This window comes from Rana temporaria, chromosome 9 (assembly GCF_905171775.1).
Source record: "Rana temporaria chromosome 9, aRanTem1.1, whole genome shotgun sequence".
NCBI classification, from domain to species: Eukaryota; Metazoa; Chordata; class Amphibia; order Anura; family Ranidae; genus Rana; species Rana temporaria.
In genome coordinates, this window is record NC_053497.1 from 3281705 (window position 1) to 3298997 (window position 17293).

The window sequence follows — 17293 nt, forward strand, 5'->3', positions numbered from 1 at the left end:
ATCGGATAGAGATATATATATATATATATATATATATAGATATATATATATATAGATATATATATATATATATATATATATATATATATATATAGCCCAGCCATACAACTTTAACAGAACTGATGGCTTTGCACAACCCACCACCAATGTGATGTCCTCCAGGATCAGCCTGGCCGTCGGTCATGTTTTGTGGTCAGTTTCGGAACCTTCTGCCCCACAATACAGGGAGGAAGTGAGATCTTCCCGGTAAGGTGGACATCCAGATTCCAATTATAGGTATAGTCCAGTTCTACTCTCAAGCAGGCATCATAAATATCCACACACACACGTACATCATCCTAAAATACATCTCACCCACCTAAGGGGGTGGAGAACCTCAGAACATTCACACCACCACGTGTCCACATTGTAACATACGAAAATCCTGCTTACTGGCATCACCGAGTCAAAAAGCATACACACAATACAAAAAACACATAATACTGATTTACTGTTAGCAGCACAAGAATACTGCATAGCAAGCGTCGCTCACAATCCCGCCCTTCGTGGTTGGCAGGAACGTCGTGGTCGGCTTGCACATCTTTGGAAGCAAGACTCCTGATAAAATGTCTGAAGTCAAACGATGACCTCTATTGTACTCCTGGTCCTCTTTATGGAGATGTCTGGCCCCCCTGCTTACCATGGAAAAATACATGCCTAAAAAGGGCTAGGCCACGCTAGGTGACGTGGCTCCACTCATCTTGATCCAGGAGGATTAGGTGATGAGGCTCCGCAAGACACTCATATAAGTCCCTTAGATATCCATTTACTTTAAAGCTTCGTTTCAGGTCCACAAGGGCTCAGAGGAGGGAAAGAGTTGCGGATACGAGCCACTTCCATCGCACAGAGATGGCCGAACACCTTGTTGTACCAGTCAGGAGAACGTCCTCTGTAAGCAGAACAAAAAGATTTTGGTCATGTTCAAAGTGTATGTACGGCCAAATCTTCGAACTTTAGTTTTGGCTGAACCCTCCCTTTAGCTTATATTGTAAAGTCTCTATACTACTAGAGAGATGTCCTTTCATTTCCTGTTTCAGAGATAAAAGTGAAGAGGAATTTTACCTCGGACAGACAACAAAATTTACCCCCCACCCCTTGTTCTGGTGACAACTGTAAGATATTGGACTTTACTTTCTGCCTAGGACAGTGGTTCTCAACCTGGGGGTCGGATGAGGATTTGTTAGGGGGTCACCGAATCCTGGGCTGTTCCTGAAGCTCGCACTGCTCTCCCAGCCTTTTTGTAGCCGCCCAGCTGGGCTGTTCCTGTAGCCCACGGCCGCCCACTCTGCCTCTTCGCAGCCGCCCATTCAGTTCACGGCATGGCTGTGGGGGGGATTAGAGGTCAGCTGACTAGTGAGGAATGTGAGGTGGGAGGGGCTGGAGGAGACCCTATCTGCTGATTTTGGCAGAGGTGTCACTGCTACGAGACACCACAAAGTCGGAGACACAGTGAGTAACACTACATTCCCCCCACCAAGTAAGAGAAGGAATAAAAATAGAGAATACATGGAAGGAAGGGAGAGGAAAAGAGGGGGGAAAAGAAAAAAGGAAGAGAAAGAATAATATAAATAACAAGAAAGACGGCTAGAGACAGGGATGGGGGGAATGACGACAAGAAATAAGGAGAACAAAGCGAAAGAAAAAAAAGGAGGAGAACAAAGCTAGAGAAAAAAAGGAGGAGAACAAAGCGAGAGAAAAAAAAGGAGAACAAAGCGAGAGAAAAAAAGGAGGAGAACAAAGCGAAAGAAAAAAAGGAGGAGAACAAAGTGAAAGAAAAAAAGGAGGAGAACAAAGCGAAATAAAAAAAAGGAGGAGAACAAAGCGAAAGAAAAAAAGGAGGAGAACAAAGTGAAAGAAAAAAAGGAGGAGAACAAAGCGAAAGAAAAAAGGAGAACAAAGCGAAAGAAAAAAGGAGAACAAAGCGAAAGAAAAAAGGAGAACAAAGCGAAAGAAAAAAGGAGAACAAAGCGAAAGAAAAGGAGAACAAAGCGAAAGAAAAGGAGAACAAAGCGAAAGAAAGGAGAACAAAGCGAAAGAGTGGTACATCCTAAAATGTATTATAAAGGGTTTTTAATATTGTACGAGTGGAAGGAACTCAGGGGTTGCTAAATGTCCGTGAGTTAGGGGCGCAAAGGACTTGTCTTGCCTTGGGTGCTGACAACCCACGCTATGAAAATAACATTACCGTTAGGGGTCCCCACAACTTGGGAAATTTTAATCAAGGGGTCACGGGATTAGAAGGGTTGAGAACCACTGGCATAGGATGACAACGGTCACAAGGCAATAGGGAGACATTTACTCAGTGAGGCCAGAGACTGAGATGAAAAACTGGGAGGTATGTTCCGACAGGTGCTAGATCTTTTATAAAAACGGGGATCTTAGCTGATGAGACGAAGAACTGATTTGGTTCAGAAGGTGTCAAGCGTATGTGGCGGAAACCATAGGAGGAGAATGCGAAACCACAAAATGAGTTGTTTTTCCAATATGTTTAGGACTCTGACCATCGGCATGGCACCCTTACCGCTTCTTCTATAGCTGGACTTTTTAAGACCCCCCTCTCCTTGGGGGGGGGGGGCACTGAGATAAAAAATAAAAATTGCACGTCTTAATAAAAAGCAATGGTGTCTCCACCATTTACCTACAATGGAGCCTCACCAACTTTTTCACCCCAAAATGTAGGTAACCCTGGGATTACCATTTGGCACATTGTACCCCTAAAAACTTTACCAAGCTTCTTTCAATAAAAAGGTTACCTGAGGTCCGCTCTACAAATGTACGTTAGCCTGGTTCGTCCCATTCCACAAGGCTCCATCAAATACTGTGAGCTGACAATCATGGCTTGAACCCCCTCCTCTGGTAGGCCGGTGGCATGGTCCACGGACGTAGATACTAAAACGCACCCACCCCTGGGAAGGTCTGTGCGCCATTTCCTGCACAGGACAGAAAGAGGATGAAAGGTTATTCAGGAGAACAAAGATGGAAGATGTTTTCGTTAGAACGCCAATGGTTGAGACCTACAAGGCATTGGTTTGGATATAGAGAATTGCAATACAACTGAATGGCTGTACACAGCCGTACCCGGGTAAATGCCAACTGGTTCTGCACAAGCGTTGTCTAGTGCATGCATGCATGTTCCGGCCCCCCCCCAATGCGCCACTTTGGGGGGGGCAGTACTCTGCATTAAGTCTATGAAAATTTAGGAAAGTGGATAACCTTACAGTGGATAACATCTCCTGAGGAAGCCCAATTAAAAGGCGAAACATGTCAGGACCTCCATCTATACCGCTTTATGCAGACCAAGAACCACTATGAATACGAGTTACAAAAATGTTATCATGACATTTGGGGCTTCCAAGGTGCAGGAAAGCTCCGGGGTGTTCACATTTTAGCACACAGGAACTGTTAAACATCCATGAGCATGAAGCCACAGCAGGACATACACTTTTATTTGACCCCCCCAATCACCCCAGGTGCATGGACTTGCAGCTAAAAGCCAGGCTTCTGTTGATCAGGTGGTTTACTCCCCCCCCCCCCCAAAAAAGGACCATGTTGGGTTTTACACATACCGCAGGACTAAGAACTGCCGCCTCGGGTGCGGAGCCATGCTGTCCGTCACATAGTGGAACAGGTCTGTGTTTTGCTCCAAGGTTTCCACGACTCGGCCCTGCAGGAGGTCATCGTCCCATAGGTGGCGCTCTCGTAAAACACGATGAAGTAACGAGCTTGGTGGAGCTTCAACCTCTGTGGAAACCTTCCATAGACGCAAAGGGTTCCCGTCACCAGCCTACGAAGACAAATTTGGATTAGAAGCATCGGTAATGCCTACTGAAATTTACAAAATTCTATTAACCACTTAAGACCCGGACCAAAATGCAGGTAAAGGACCCGGCCAGTTTTTGCGATTCGGGCACTGCGTCGCTTTAACTGACAATTGCGCGGTCGTGCGACGCGGCTCCCAAACAAAATTGGCGTCCTTTTTTCCCCACAAATAGAGCTTTCTTTCGGTGGTAATTGATCACCTCTGCGGTTTTTACTTTTTGCGCTATAAACAAAAAAAAGCGTCAATTTTGAAAAAAAAACGATATTTTTTACTTTTTGCTGTAATAAATATCCCCCAAATATATAAAAAAACGTTTTTTTCCCTCAGTTTAGGCCGATGCATATTCTTCTACATATTTTTGGTAAAAAAATAAAAAAAAATCGTAATAAGCGTTTATCGGTTGGTTTGCGCAAAATTGATAGCGTTTACAAAATAGGGGATAGTTTTATTGCATTTTTATTAATAATTTTTTATTTATTTGTTTTACTACTAATGGCGGCGCTCAGCGTTTTTTTTTTTTCGTGACCGCAACATTATGGCGGACACATCGGACATTTTTGACACATTTTTGGGACCAGTCATTTTCACAGCAAAAAGTGCTATAAAAATGCACGGATTACTGTGAAAATGACAATTGCAGTTTGGGAGTTAACCACTAGGGGGCGCTGAAGGGGTTAAGTGTGACCTCATATGCGTTTCTAACTGTAGGGGGGCGGGGCTGGACGTGTGACGTCATTGATCGTGTTTCCTTATATCAGGGAACACATGATCGATGACAGCGCCACAGTGAAGAACGGGGAAGATGTGTTTACACACTGCTCTCCTTGTTCTTTAGCTCCGGGGACCGATCGCGGGACTCCAGCAGCGATCGGGTCCCGCGGTGACGGAGCTTCGGACCGGAACTGGTCTCAGAGAACCCCGGTTATAAATGACTAGATCTACAACTCCCGATACATTGGTGTGATGGTCGGTGGGAAGAATGCTCCTCACAGTTGTGATCATTGGGAAGAATTGTCCCCTTAGAGAGCGCTAAAGAGAACAATGGTGTCAGTGGGAACCTATCAGAGGCAGAAATTGCTCAGGGAACCTCTAGCAAAGCGGTTCTCAACAGGGTCGTCTTAATAGCATCCTGGGGCCCAGTATAATGCCCTGGGGTCCCCCTACAAGCTTGCCCCAATTTACACACCTACTTTCAAGAAATAAAGATAAATAGTTGAATGAATTAAACATATATTCATTAGTACTTTCAATAAAATATATTTTACAAAAAAGGAAAACATTCCATAAATCAAAGACTAGTCAACACAAAGGGCACAGTGCAGGGGGGGGATGCAGAAGGGCACCGTACAGGGGGGGAATGCAGAAGGGCACCCTACAGGGGGGGGGAATTCAGAAGGGCACAGTACAGGGGGGGAATGCAGAAGGGCACCGTACAGGGGGGGAATGCAGAAGGGCACCGTACAGGGGGGGAATGCAGAAGGGCACAGTACAGGGGGGGAATGCAGAAGGGCACAGTACAGGGGGGAATGCAGAAGGGCACAGTACAGGGGGAGAATGCAGAAGGGCACAGTACAGGGGGGGGAATGCAGAAGGGCACAGTACAGGGGGGGAATGCAGAAGGGCACAGTACAGGGGGGGTGTGCAGAAGGGCACAGTACAGGGGGGGGGGAGATGCAGAATGGCACAGTACAGGGGGGGATGCAGAAGGGCACAGTACAGGGGGGGGATGCAGAAGGGCACAGTACAGGGGGGGATGCAGAAGGGCACAGTACAGGGGGGGGGGGTGTCAGGAGGCCACAGTACAGGTTCTGGGACGCTTCACGGGACACAACCATATCGGGATAATTTAGTAAAAAGCATGCCTGTCCCAACAAATCCGGGGCAGTTGGCAAGTATGATGTAATGCAAGATTATTGTGGGGGCCCCCCCATGTACCTGGGGCCCCTGGGCGGTGCCCAGGAGTGCCCTTGCATTAAGATGGCCCTGGTTCTCAACTCCTGTCCTCAGGACCCACTAACAGACCAGATTTTAAGTAAAGTGAAACCTTGGTTTATGAGAAACGTGGAAACGTGGTTTACGAGCGTTTTGAAAGACGAGCAACTTTTTTTTTTTTTTTTGCGTTGATCTGCGAGCGGCGTCTTGATATACAAGCGTTTAATTTGTTTGTCTTTTTTTTATGTAAAAAAAAAAAAATGAATTACACTCACAATTTGAAGGAGTCTGCTGCTCATCCATGTAAAGCCTCTGTGTATATGTACAGTGAAGCCGCTGGTGTACAGTACAGCTTTGTATGTGGCCAGAGACTGCGGGCGATGGCGGCTCCCAGCGCTTCATGGAGACACTCAGACACTCGCAACAGGGGCGGACGTACCCGGAAGTGATGTCAACAGTTCTCGAGTTGTCTAGGAAGTGCTGCGAGGTGAACCTTTGGCCATATAAAGCGCTGTACTGTGCGCCAGCGGCTTTACTGAACATACAGTACTGTATACAGAGCAGCTTTAAATAAATAGATAAGCACCAACCTCTGGTCACATACAGAGCTGTAAACTGTACACAGTGGTGGTGCGTCTATAGAGGGCGCCGGAGCGCCGCCCCCTCTGGCTCTTGCATCGCCACTGATTACAATAACATACATTCATGCATTGCATGAATGTATGTTATTGTTGCCGCTGACTATTCAGATGGCCGGATGGCATGAATGTATATTATTTCAGTGGCGGTGCGTAGCCACCAGAGGGGGCGGCGCTACAGCGCCCTCTACAGATGGACCGCCACTGCCATCAACAGATCAGAAATCTGTAAACTGGTATGGTCATTCTCTTGTGTCCGCAAGTTGGAGAGTCATCCATTACCATGTACGGTGGATAGTGATGGGCGGCTTGGCCGGGGGGCTGGTGCTTACTGCTCCTCAGAACGCGCAGGAATCCGAAATCCGACATAAAAAAAAAAAATGCTTTATTTTCGTTGCTACAACAGTTGGATATAGATAGGAGATTCGACACAGCGCTGACAATAGCGATCTGTGTCTATCGAACCTGCGGCCGAATGTGCCTAACCTCACTCTATTAGTCCGAGATGATTCTACATAGAGAAAAGATTCGACATTATAGAGACAGTGTCGGGGTAGACCATTCGACATGAACGACGAAGATTCGACATACAAACGTGGAATCTGTCATTGAAGTCTTATGGTGTCTGTCGAAAGTACTAAGGAGAAGCAGCAGCTAAACTGTACGCCGCCGCAATCGCACATTTCCGGTCGAAAGCTCCGCCCATAGGCTATAGAAGAATTCTAATGTTGGTCGACTAGTAATAATAATTTATAAATATAATTATTACAAGTGTCATACAACATTAGAATTCTTCTATAGCTTGTGGGCGGAACATTCGACCTGAAATGTACGATCGCGGCGTTGTACAGTTTGGCTGCTCTGTCGAATCTTCTTAGAACATCCGACAGACACCATAAGACTTCAATGACAGATTTCGACCTTCATTCATTCGGATTTCCGGACGAATGCATTTTTTTAACGAAATGAAATAAAAACGAATTTAAATTTTTCAGACGAAATTCTGAACGAAATATTTCAGCGTGCACACGTCTAATTAATTGCGAGCGTGCACATTATTTTTCTTTGCCCTAAAACTTTTGCAACACAGAGGTACAGTACAGTATTTTAAAGTGCAGTTTAATTTTGAATTTGTTTTATTTTTATAGTACACTTTATACTGTATTTTGTTTTGCCGTAATTCTTTTTATATGAATAAATGGTTGTGGAACGAATCATCCGAGTTTCCATTATTTCCTATGGGGAAATTTGCTTTGATATAAGAGTGCTTTGGATTACAAGCATGTTTCTGGAACGAATTATGCTTGCAAACCAAGGTTTTACTGTATTACCTTGTGGGGGGGGGGGAGATGCAGACTAGAATACTGCAATCACTGAGCGGCAAATGATATCACCTGTGATGTATTTCAGTTATATTGCAAACCTGGCCTGTTAGTGGGTCCTGAGGACAGGAGTTGAGAACCACTGCTCTAGAACAGTGTTTCTCAACTCCAGTCCTCAAGGCGCCCCAACAGGTCAGGTTTTCAGGCTTTCCATTATTTTGCACAGGTGATTTAATCAGTTTCACTGCCTTAGTAATTACCACAGCCGTTTCATCTGAGGGAAATCCTAAAAACATGACCTGTTGGTGCGCCTTGAGGGCTGGAGTTGAGAAACGCTGCTCTAGAAGAGCCCTAGTTGCGAAAATCCTGCACTATATGGTCAATAGTAGGTGGAAAACGAACCATCATACCTATGTGAGCTTGTTTGATATCCCATTCTAAAACCATGGCCATTATTATGGAGTTGCCCCATGGCCATTAATATGGAGTTGCCCCATGGCCATTAATATGGAGTTGCACCATGGCCATTAATATGGAGTTGCACCCCCTACCTTGCAGCTATACCATCCTCCACTCTTCAGGGAAGACTTTCCACAAGATTTTGGAGGGTGTATGTGGGAATTTGTGCCCATTTCTGAGGTCAGGTACTGACGTAGGATGAGATGAGAAGACCTGGCTCACACATCAGGCCCCACATTGGGCACCAGAAAAAAAAAAACACAACAAATTCCAATCCATCCCAAAGATGTTCAAACGGGTTTACATTGGTGAGGTCAGATATGATACTGGATGAGAAGACTTGACTAACAACCAATTTCATTTAAAAAGATGTTCAGTAGGGTTGAGGGCCAAAAGGTGTTCACTCAGCAAGGTTGAGGTCAGGACTCTTGGGTAGGAAACTCGAGTTCCTTTACACCAAACCCATCAGACCATGTCTTTATGGAACTGGCTTACAATTTGCATTCTAAATCATGCCAAAAGGTGTTCATCAGTAGGGTTGAGGGTCACTCAGACTGGTCACTCCATGTCTTTATGGAGCTGGTTTTGTAAACGGGGGCACAGTTTTCTAGAAAAGGATTCTAAAGTCTCGTACACGCGTATGGGATTCCCGGTGGTAAAAAGTCTGCTGGCAAACCCGAGGGGAAAACCCGAGAACCTGCTCGGTAACTTTCCCCTACATACGACCAGGTTTCCCGACAGGAAAACTGCAATGAGAGCTTTGGTCGGGAATTCCGGCCGTGTGTATATGCTCCATCGCAGTGTTTCCCATAGGAAAACCGCCAGGTTAAAAAATGGCGGGTATCGCGGCGAAAAAAAAAAAAAAAAAAAAGGAGAGCCGGTTTTCTTTTTTTTCTGGCAGTTTTCCCATCAAGAAAACTGAGGGAGCATACACACATGGGCCCGGATTCACATACATTGGCGCATATTTATGCCGGTGTAGCGTATCTAATATACGCTACGCCGAAGCAGCGCAGAGAGGCAAGCACCGAATTCACAAAGTACTTGCCTCCCAAACTGGGTTCCCTCGGCGTAAGTGGAAGTGGGCATGAGCCATGCTAATGAGGCGTGACTCCATGTAAATGATGGGCCGAGTGCCATAAAGATACGAATAACGAACGGCGCATGCGCCGTCCCGTGGATATATCCCAGTGCACATGCTCAGAATCACGTCGAATCACTGCCTACGAGGTGAACGTAACTCCTACGCCTAGCCATAATTACGTGCTACGTAAACGACGTAAAATACGGCGGCTGTGTTCCCTGGTCCATACCTTTGCATGAGCTGCGCCTCATAGAAGGGGAATAACTTTACGCCGGACGTACGACTTACGCAAACCGTGTATATTATGCGCCGGTTGCAAGTATGTTCGTGAATCGACGTATCTCCCTCATTTCCATATTTGAATAGGAAATCAATGGGAGCGCCACTTGCGCCCAGCGTAAATATGCGCCCACGATACGACGGCGTAGGAAAGTTACTTTGGTTGGATGAAGCCTATTTTCAGGCGTATATCTTAGTTCTGTGGGCACGGCGAACAGATACAACGGCGCATATTTACACTTACGCGGCGTATTTCGAGATACGTCGGCGTAAGTGCTTTGTGAATCCAGGCCATGGACGGTTTTCCCGGCCAAAAGCTCTCATGGCAGTTTTCCCGACGGGAAAACCGGTCGTGTGTCCGAGGCATCACATGGTTGGAAGCCACAATTTTACAGCCAACTTCTGAACAGGAGGGAAAATCTTTGATTGGGGACACCCCATTATTGGGACACCCATCTAAGGGAGGATTTCCCCTTCATTTTGAGAGCTCTCCTTATGTCCTGTAGTGTACCCAGGACAGAAGGGAAGGGAAATCTCCCAAACACAGACCGAAAAAAAAAAAAACACGACAGGATTTTTACACCACTTTAGATAGACTTATAATAAAATGGTATTTTTCATAATGTGGCCTTCAAAATATTATGAAACAATGAACAAAAGAAACAAAGCCTCCCAATAACTTTCTCCTGATGTCTTCTTGCACCATCATCATTGATGGGACACAAGGTCCCCCCCACTACAACAAGAGCCACCCAGGTCCCCCCCCCAAGCCTCACCTTCCTACAAGACAGCTCTGTGTTCTCCGGGCCAGGCACGGCCGTCCACCCTCTAAATCGTTCTGAAGATTCCTGGATAAGATGGTGGATGCTGCTGTCCAGGAGGGAAGATAAATCCCTGCTCTCGCCAGTTGGGCTCACACACAAGTCCTCCAGAGAAAGTGGCTGAGTGTCGGCAGCTATATAAGAGTTCCGGGACTGGAGCATCATATCATGGGGGACCTATACAACACACAGAATAAACATGGGTCAGCATTGGAGTGCTAGGAGGTCAACATTTCAATTTATTGGTTTTCTGGGGCTTCTCTTCCAAAAAAGTAAAACTCCCAGTCCTGTCGGCTTAAAGTTCCACTAAAATTAATTTGGTAATGGATTTGGAATTTATGACCGGCAGGGCTGGACTGGGACAAAAATTTGGCCCTGGACTTCTTCCAGACCGGCCCACTTTAATTTTGCAAACACGCACAAAGACAGTATAAAACTTATACCCAATTGCTCGCGGTGAACCCGCCCAGGTCTTGCTGGAAGCTGGCCAGCTTCCAGCAAGACCTAAAGGCCAGCTCCCATCAGGGCCCACAATGTTAAGGCCTTTTTTGAGGTACTGGGGTAGGGTAGATGGGATGTGGGGTCAGCTGTCCCTGGGGGTGTCAGGGTCTTCCACCTCAGCGACGTCTCCCCATGCCCCAGGAGCTTGAGCATGTGGACTACAACTCCCAGAATGTAACAGCATGCGTTAGCTAGCTGGTGGCCATGCCCCCCCAGTGAACGGACACTGACAGCTCCAGCACAGCTGGCTCTGGCCACTTACACACAGCCTCCTGATCCATGTGCCTGGGGACAGGGCCGGTGCAAGGATTTATGTGTACTTGGGCAAAGGTGCATTTTATCGCCCCCCACCCCAAGGCAACTGGATACATCCCTGACTGCCACTGTCCTATGCATACAGAAATAGCCCCCCTTGGCCATCAGAGACCCCACTTACAGAATGAGCCCCCCTTTAACATCAGACCCTCCACTCACAGAAGCGGCAATGGTGGCCTTTTTAGGGGGCATCAGAGCGACCTGCCCGGGACCCAGGATCCTGCCACTGAAACCGGCCCACTGAGCCCACCGGGAAACTCCCGGTAGTCCCGATGGCCAGTACATGCCCGATGACCGGGATGCCTGAAGATTTCTATATAAAAATTGCATCCTGTGTGAATAGTCTTTGAATAGAAGGCCACATTCCATACAGTCACCTGGAATAGCTTCTTGCACTCGGTGATCATATGGAGCAATCCCTGAGTTGCCGCCAAGTTCTCGCTGAGATCCTTGTGATCTGGTTTTCCAGATGTTCCTCTTCGATGCATGATCCTGTAGGGGCACAGAAACATTTCTTTATAGCTTATAGCGTTTAATTTAATCCATTCATACATTGTGAAAACTGGATTTTTGCCAAGCTAAATATGAAGAGGTGCACTAATGGAAGCAATTAGAAAATAAACTCAAGAGTATACAAAGTGTAGCTTGTACTGTCCCAAAAATAAATACGGGTCTATAAACCAACAAAAAAGGAGAACTAGAAATAGAAAATGTTCATTTCAACTCAAGGAGGCAATACACACCTTTAATCCAAAGTCGTTCCCCAAAGTATCAGTTATTGGCCACAAGAGGTCCTTAGTCTTCTGGGTTGGATTACACTCAGTGTAACTCAACCCAATAGACTGGGGAATGTCTGGCTGGTAAGTAAGCTGGGAATTTGTTTGTTGTTTTTGACTTGCGTCGCCCTTCAATGTGCTCCTTGCTGCAAAGGCCAGTTATAGGTTGCCATTTGTTTGTACGGTTGGTGAAAGTAGGGTGTCGGGTCTCCACCCCCAGAACACCGTATCCAGCACTCACAGGACATTGATGCAGCGGACAGTGCCGACCTCTGCACTATCCAGGACAGCCAATGATAGTAATAAACCCCCCCCCCCCAACTCGAGGCTGCAATAACTATCCTGAAGTTATCCCCTACCCTACAGTAACTGCATATTGGACACGAGATGCCCTCAGCCTTCTGGGTTGAATGATGTCCAGTGAAACTCAACCAAAAAGACTGGGGGAAAAACTGAATGTAGGGCGTCATGGCCAGGCCCGCTGAACAAGGCACCCCGCACTCACAGTGCATTGATGCTGAAGTTGGCTCCATTCTCTGGATTATCCAGGACTGTCCACAACCATGAGAAACCCCCCCAAAGCTAGGCTCCAATACTCACCTTTATCCTGAAGTTGTCTTTTACAGTACCTCTTATTGGTCACAAGATGCCCTCAGTCTGCTGGGTTGAATGACACCCAGAAGTAATTCAACCCAGAAGACTGAGGAAAGACTGAGGCCCAAAGTGAGACACGTGACCATCACACCTGTTGAACTTTTGGCCATATAACAGGTGTGATGGACAAGTGTCTCACTTTGGGCCTTAGTGTCGTTTCCTTGGTTCCCGAAACCTGAAGAAGCTACTTAGGATGAGTGGTGAAAAATCTTCCACAAAACAAGTTCTTTATTTGGAGGCACCTGAGCTCTATCATTTGAAAGGGTTCCATGTAAGGCCATAAGTGAGGCATGTGTCCATCACACCTGTTAATTTGGCCAAAAGTGCATTGACCCCCTTCAAATCATGGGGTTCAGGTGTCTCCAAATGAAGGACTTGTTTTGAAGAAGACTTTTCACCACTCAACCAAATAGTTTTCAAGAGCCAAGGAAACTACACTAAGGCCAAAAGTGAGACACGTGTCCATCACACGTTATATGGCCAAGTGTATTTTCTTTGGTTCCGCAAACCTGAAGAAGCTACTTGGACGAGAAGTAATAGGTCTTCCACAAAACAAGTCCTTCTCTCGGAGACACCTGAGAGCCATCATTTGGAGGGGGTCCATGTACTTTTGGCCACAGAATAGGTGTAGTAGACAGGTGTCTTACTTTTAAGGCCAGTAGTCGGATCTCACCATCTTCTCAGCTTGCTGCGTAGACTCATCCCATTCATCCCGGAAGAGGACACAGCAGTAGTAGTTGAAACACTCATCAATTCCCGACTCAACTACGCAAACTCCCTCTACCTAGGACTACCCAAATACCAGATTTCTCGTCTACAAGTCATCCAGAACACGGCAGCCAGACTGACAACAGGGAAAAAACGTGGGATCTCCCCAGCCTTGAGGACTCTACATTGGCTATCCGTAAAGTATCGGGTTACATTCAAGACCCTCTGCCTCACCCACAAAGAAACGCGCCTCAATATTTATGCGAGAAAATAAAAAACACTACACCCCCAATCGGGCACTCCGATCAAATAATCAAAATCTCCTCCACATCCCCAAGTCCCGCTACAAATCTAAAGGAGAACGAAGATTCGCAGTCAAAGAACCACGGCTATGGAACGCTCTACCCACGGACATCCGCATGGAAGAAAACCATTGGGCCTTCAAGAAAAAAAAAACGTAAGACCTGCCTCTTCTGAAGGACCTTGGACAAGTTGGACAAAAGCGCCTTGAGGCGATTCAGTTCGCATTTGTTAGCGCTATATAAGTTACTCACTCACTGATTATAAAGGCCAACAGTACATGGACCCCCCTCCAAATGATGAAGTTTAGGTGTCTCCAAGTGAAGGGTCCTGTTAATAATTCATCATACAAAAAACATTGTAGACCATTGCTGAATCTGTTTGGTGAAGGCCATTTCCAGTTTCACTTCAATAAAGACCAGTTTGGTTCCCACACTTGTAGGTGTCACCGGCATATTGACGATTTATAAGAACCTTAAGGTCATCAGACTCGAGATTAAACTCACCGAGGAGAATGAGTCTCTTTTTTAGAAATATTCAGATGAAAGACCGATGGCGCCAGGCAGACTGCCAAGTTCCCAGGAGTCATCTGGTTCTCCTGAGCGGAGGAAATGTCACTCAGAAAATACAATAAGGTTTGAAGAACTTCTCGGTTCTCATCCGGCATCAGCAGGATCGCCGCCTGCACCGCTCGTAGTCGCTGCTCCTTGGGCACATCTAGAGAAGGGATAGAAGTGGAATATGAACTCCTGGCTGCAGCTCGTTATTACATCATTAAATGTAAGCAGTGCCAATATCAGAATTTGACTTGAAGTCCATTGTACAGCAGAGCCAAGATTAAAAGAGGGAGGGGCAGCACAGGGAGCCAATCAGTGCTGGAGGGCGGCTCATGTGCCAACAAAGAGTATGCTGATAGAAGGAGAAAGCAGTGACCAGCTTAGTCTGCTGCTTGTCTTCTCACTGTATCGTCAGAAAATGGGTGTGAGACAAGACCTGTAAGGGTACTGAACTACAAAAGGGAGAAAAATAAGTTCTCCTGCCAGACAGGGCTGGGCAAATCTCAGGACTGGATGGAAATATAAATCCTTTGGCAATCAAAACAGTTCCCTTACATATATTGCATCTGTGTACACAGGGCCGCCATCGGGAATTATGAGGCCCCTTACACAGCTTCAGGCATGGGCCCCCTGGAGCAGAGAACGGGGGGGGTGCTGCCGCCTCAAATTGAGAAGAGGAGGGGTGCCGCTGTTGCGAATGGTGGTCGAGGGGCTTTGGTGGGTGCTGACGAAAAAAAAAAGGGGGGGCTGGTTGCCCTTGGGAGCCATGGGCCCCTTACAAAAAAATTATAGAAGGGGGTAGCCATCCGGGGCCCTAGGGACCTCTGGGCCCATTAAAAAAAAAAAAAAGACAAAAAAAATATATTATAAATCTAAAAAAGGGGGATGCCATCCAGGCCCCTTACAGGTGTACTGCCTGTACCCCCCTGATGGTGGCCCTGTGTGTACATAGTCCTTCGCCCTGCTTTAAGGCAGTAGGTGGGTGGAGGTCAGGGTTCGGGGGGAGGTCAGGGTTCGGGGCGAGGTCGGGGTTCGGGGCGAGGTCGGGGTTCGGGGCGAGGTCGGGGTTCGGGGCGAGGTCGGGGTTCGGGGCGAGGTCGGGGTTCGGGGCGAGGTCGGGGTTCGGGGCGAGGTCGGGGTTCGGGGCGAGGTCGGGGTTCGGGGCGAGGTCGGGGTTCGGGGCGAGGTCGGGGTTCGGGGCGAGGTCGGGGTTCGGGGCGAGGTCGGGGCGAGGTCGGGGTTCGGGGCGAGGTCAAGGTTCGGGGCGAGGTCAAGGTTCGGGGAGAGGTCAAGGTTTCGGGGAGAGGTCAAGGGTTCGGGGAGAGGTCAAGGGTTCGGGGAGAGGTCAAGGGTTCGGGGAGAGGTCAAGGGTTCGGGGAGAGGTCAAGGGTTCAGGGCGAAGTCAGGGTTCAGGGCGAAGTCAGGGTTCAGGGCGAAGTCAGGGTTCGGGGCGAGGTCAGGGTTCGGGGGGAGGTCAGGGTTCGGGGGGAGGTCAGGGTTCGGGGGGGAGGTTAGGGTTCGGGGGGGAGGTTAGGGTTCGGGGGGGGGGGGGGGTTAGGGTTCAGGGGGGGGAGGTGGGGGAATACACTTACACTGGTATATTTGCAGGAAGGTGTCCGTCAGTTTGCTGGTAAAGATGGGCTCTGGCAGGTCCCTGAAATATTGCTTTAGCAGGTCGGCCACATCGTACGCTGACTGCCCCACATAGCTGACATTGTCGGGAGAAGCCTCGTTCATCTGTCGCAGAACCTGAATGCGAGATTTTACTCCGGACTTGCGGAAGATTCCCACCTTAAAATACCAAAACAAGACGACGCATTTTTACAACCAATCATATTTCTAGAATTGAATTCCATGGTGCCAGGTAGTTTGGGACTGGTGTTGGTTGTTCTAGTTGTTTGGCTGAAGGTCTACATTTAATGTCCATCAGAGAAGGTAGAGTAGAGTTGAGAATATAAGAGGACATTATACGGTATGCGGGTGCAGGTGTTGTAGAAGCCCCCCCACCCCAGTTTAGAGATGGTTGTTCCAGTTTGAAGTAGATGGCCCATTTCATGACTCTTGAGAAATTCAGTTGACCTCACGGTCCAAAATTTGTACAGGATAGTCTTGAAAAATGTGTCCATCTTCCCAAGGTGCAGAAGACCGCAAACCCGACCTACAGAACTGCCCTCTGGTTGTTTTGTCTCCCCAAAATAAAAGGTCTTCCTTCTTGAACTGGAACAACCATCCTTCCAAACCCAACTATCACCTACATATAATGTTGTGATTTGACAGGATTCAGGCCAAAGCTGTGTGCAGTACCGCGATTGGCCCGAGGTGGGGGGGGGGGTTGTCGAGCAGCGCACGGAAAGACACAAGGACACCTTGGCTTACCTTGGCAAACCTCTGGAACTGAGTCTTTGCGAGGTCAGCCGAGGTGTCCCTCTGGCCTTTTGGGCTGTTTCTAAAGCTCTCCGGCACCCCCCCCCCACCTCTGGCGGCATGCGGCATTGCATGCCATTGAAGTCAATGCGGAACAAATTATATTTCCATTGACTTCTATGGGAAAACTCGCTTTGATATGCGAGTGCTTTGGATTACAAGCATTCTCCTGGAACGGGTTATGTTCGTAATTCGAGGTTCCACTGCATTTCCGAGGCTCTCCGGCGCCCCCCACCTCTGGCCACATGCGGTATTGCATGCCATAGAAGTCAATGCAGAAAGAATTATCTTCGTTTCCATTGACTTCTATGGGGAAACTCGCTTTGATATGCGAGTGCTTTGGATTACGAGCGTTCTCCTGGAACGGATTATCCTCGTAAACCCAGGTTCCACTGTAATAGGATTATTGGAAAGAAATTCCATGCCTCCCATGTTCCTGGAAAATCCAACATCTGCCTTGACCCATTCCAAAGTCACCAATCTATAGATAGTGCCCCATCATTGGCATCAGTGGGAGGAATAGTGTCCCATCATTGGTATCAGTGGGAGGAATAAGGCCCCATCATTGGTATCAGTGGGAGGAATAGTGCCACATCATTGGTGTCAGTGGGAGGAATAGTGTCCCATCATTGGTGTCAGTGGGAGGAATAGTGTCCCGTCATTG

The 17293-nt window shown here is 47.5% G+C and overlaps 1 protein-coding gene across 4 annotated transcripts in view; it reads right to left on the reverse strand.

The window, feature by feature from the left end:
• Nucleotides 1-471: 471 nt before the first annotated feature.
• The window catches only part of STARD8 (StAR related lipid transfer domain containing 8), a 160649-nt gene continuing 143827 nt past the window's right edge, over nt 472-17293 (reverse strand). For all 4 annotated transcript variants that reach the window (XM_040322674.1, XM_040322671.1, XM_040322673.1 and 1 more), the window contains exons 8-14: nt 15798-15996; nt 14155-14365; nt 11588-11702; nt 10350-10571; nt 3606-3823; nt 2793-2969; nt 472-928 (exon numbers count right to left, since the gene is read on the reverse strand). In XM_040322674.1, the coding sequence (XP_040178608.1) occupies nt 811-928; nt 2793-2969; nt 3606-3823; nt 10350-10571; nt 11588-11702; nt 14155-14365; nt 15798-15996 (1260 nt within the window). In that variant the 3' untranslated portion in view covers nt 472-810. The remainder of the gene's footprint in view (nt 929-2792; nt 2970-3605; nt 3824-10349; nt 10572-11587; nt 11703-14154; nt 14366-15797; nt 15997-17293) is intronic.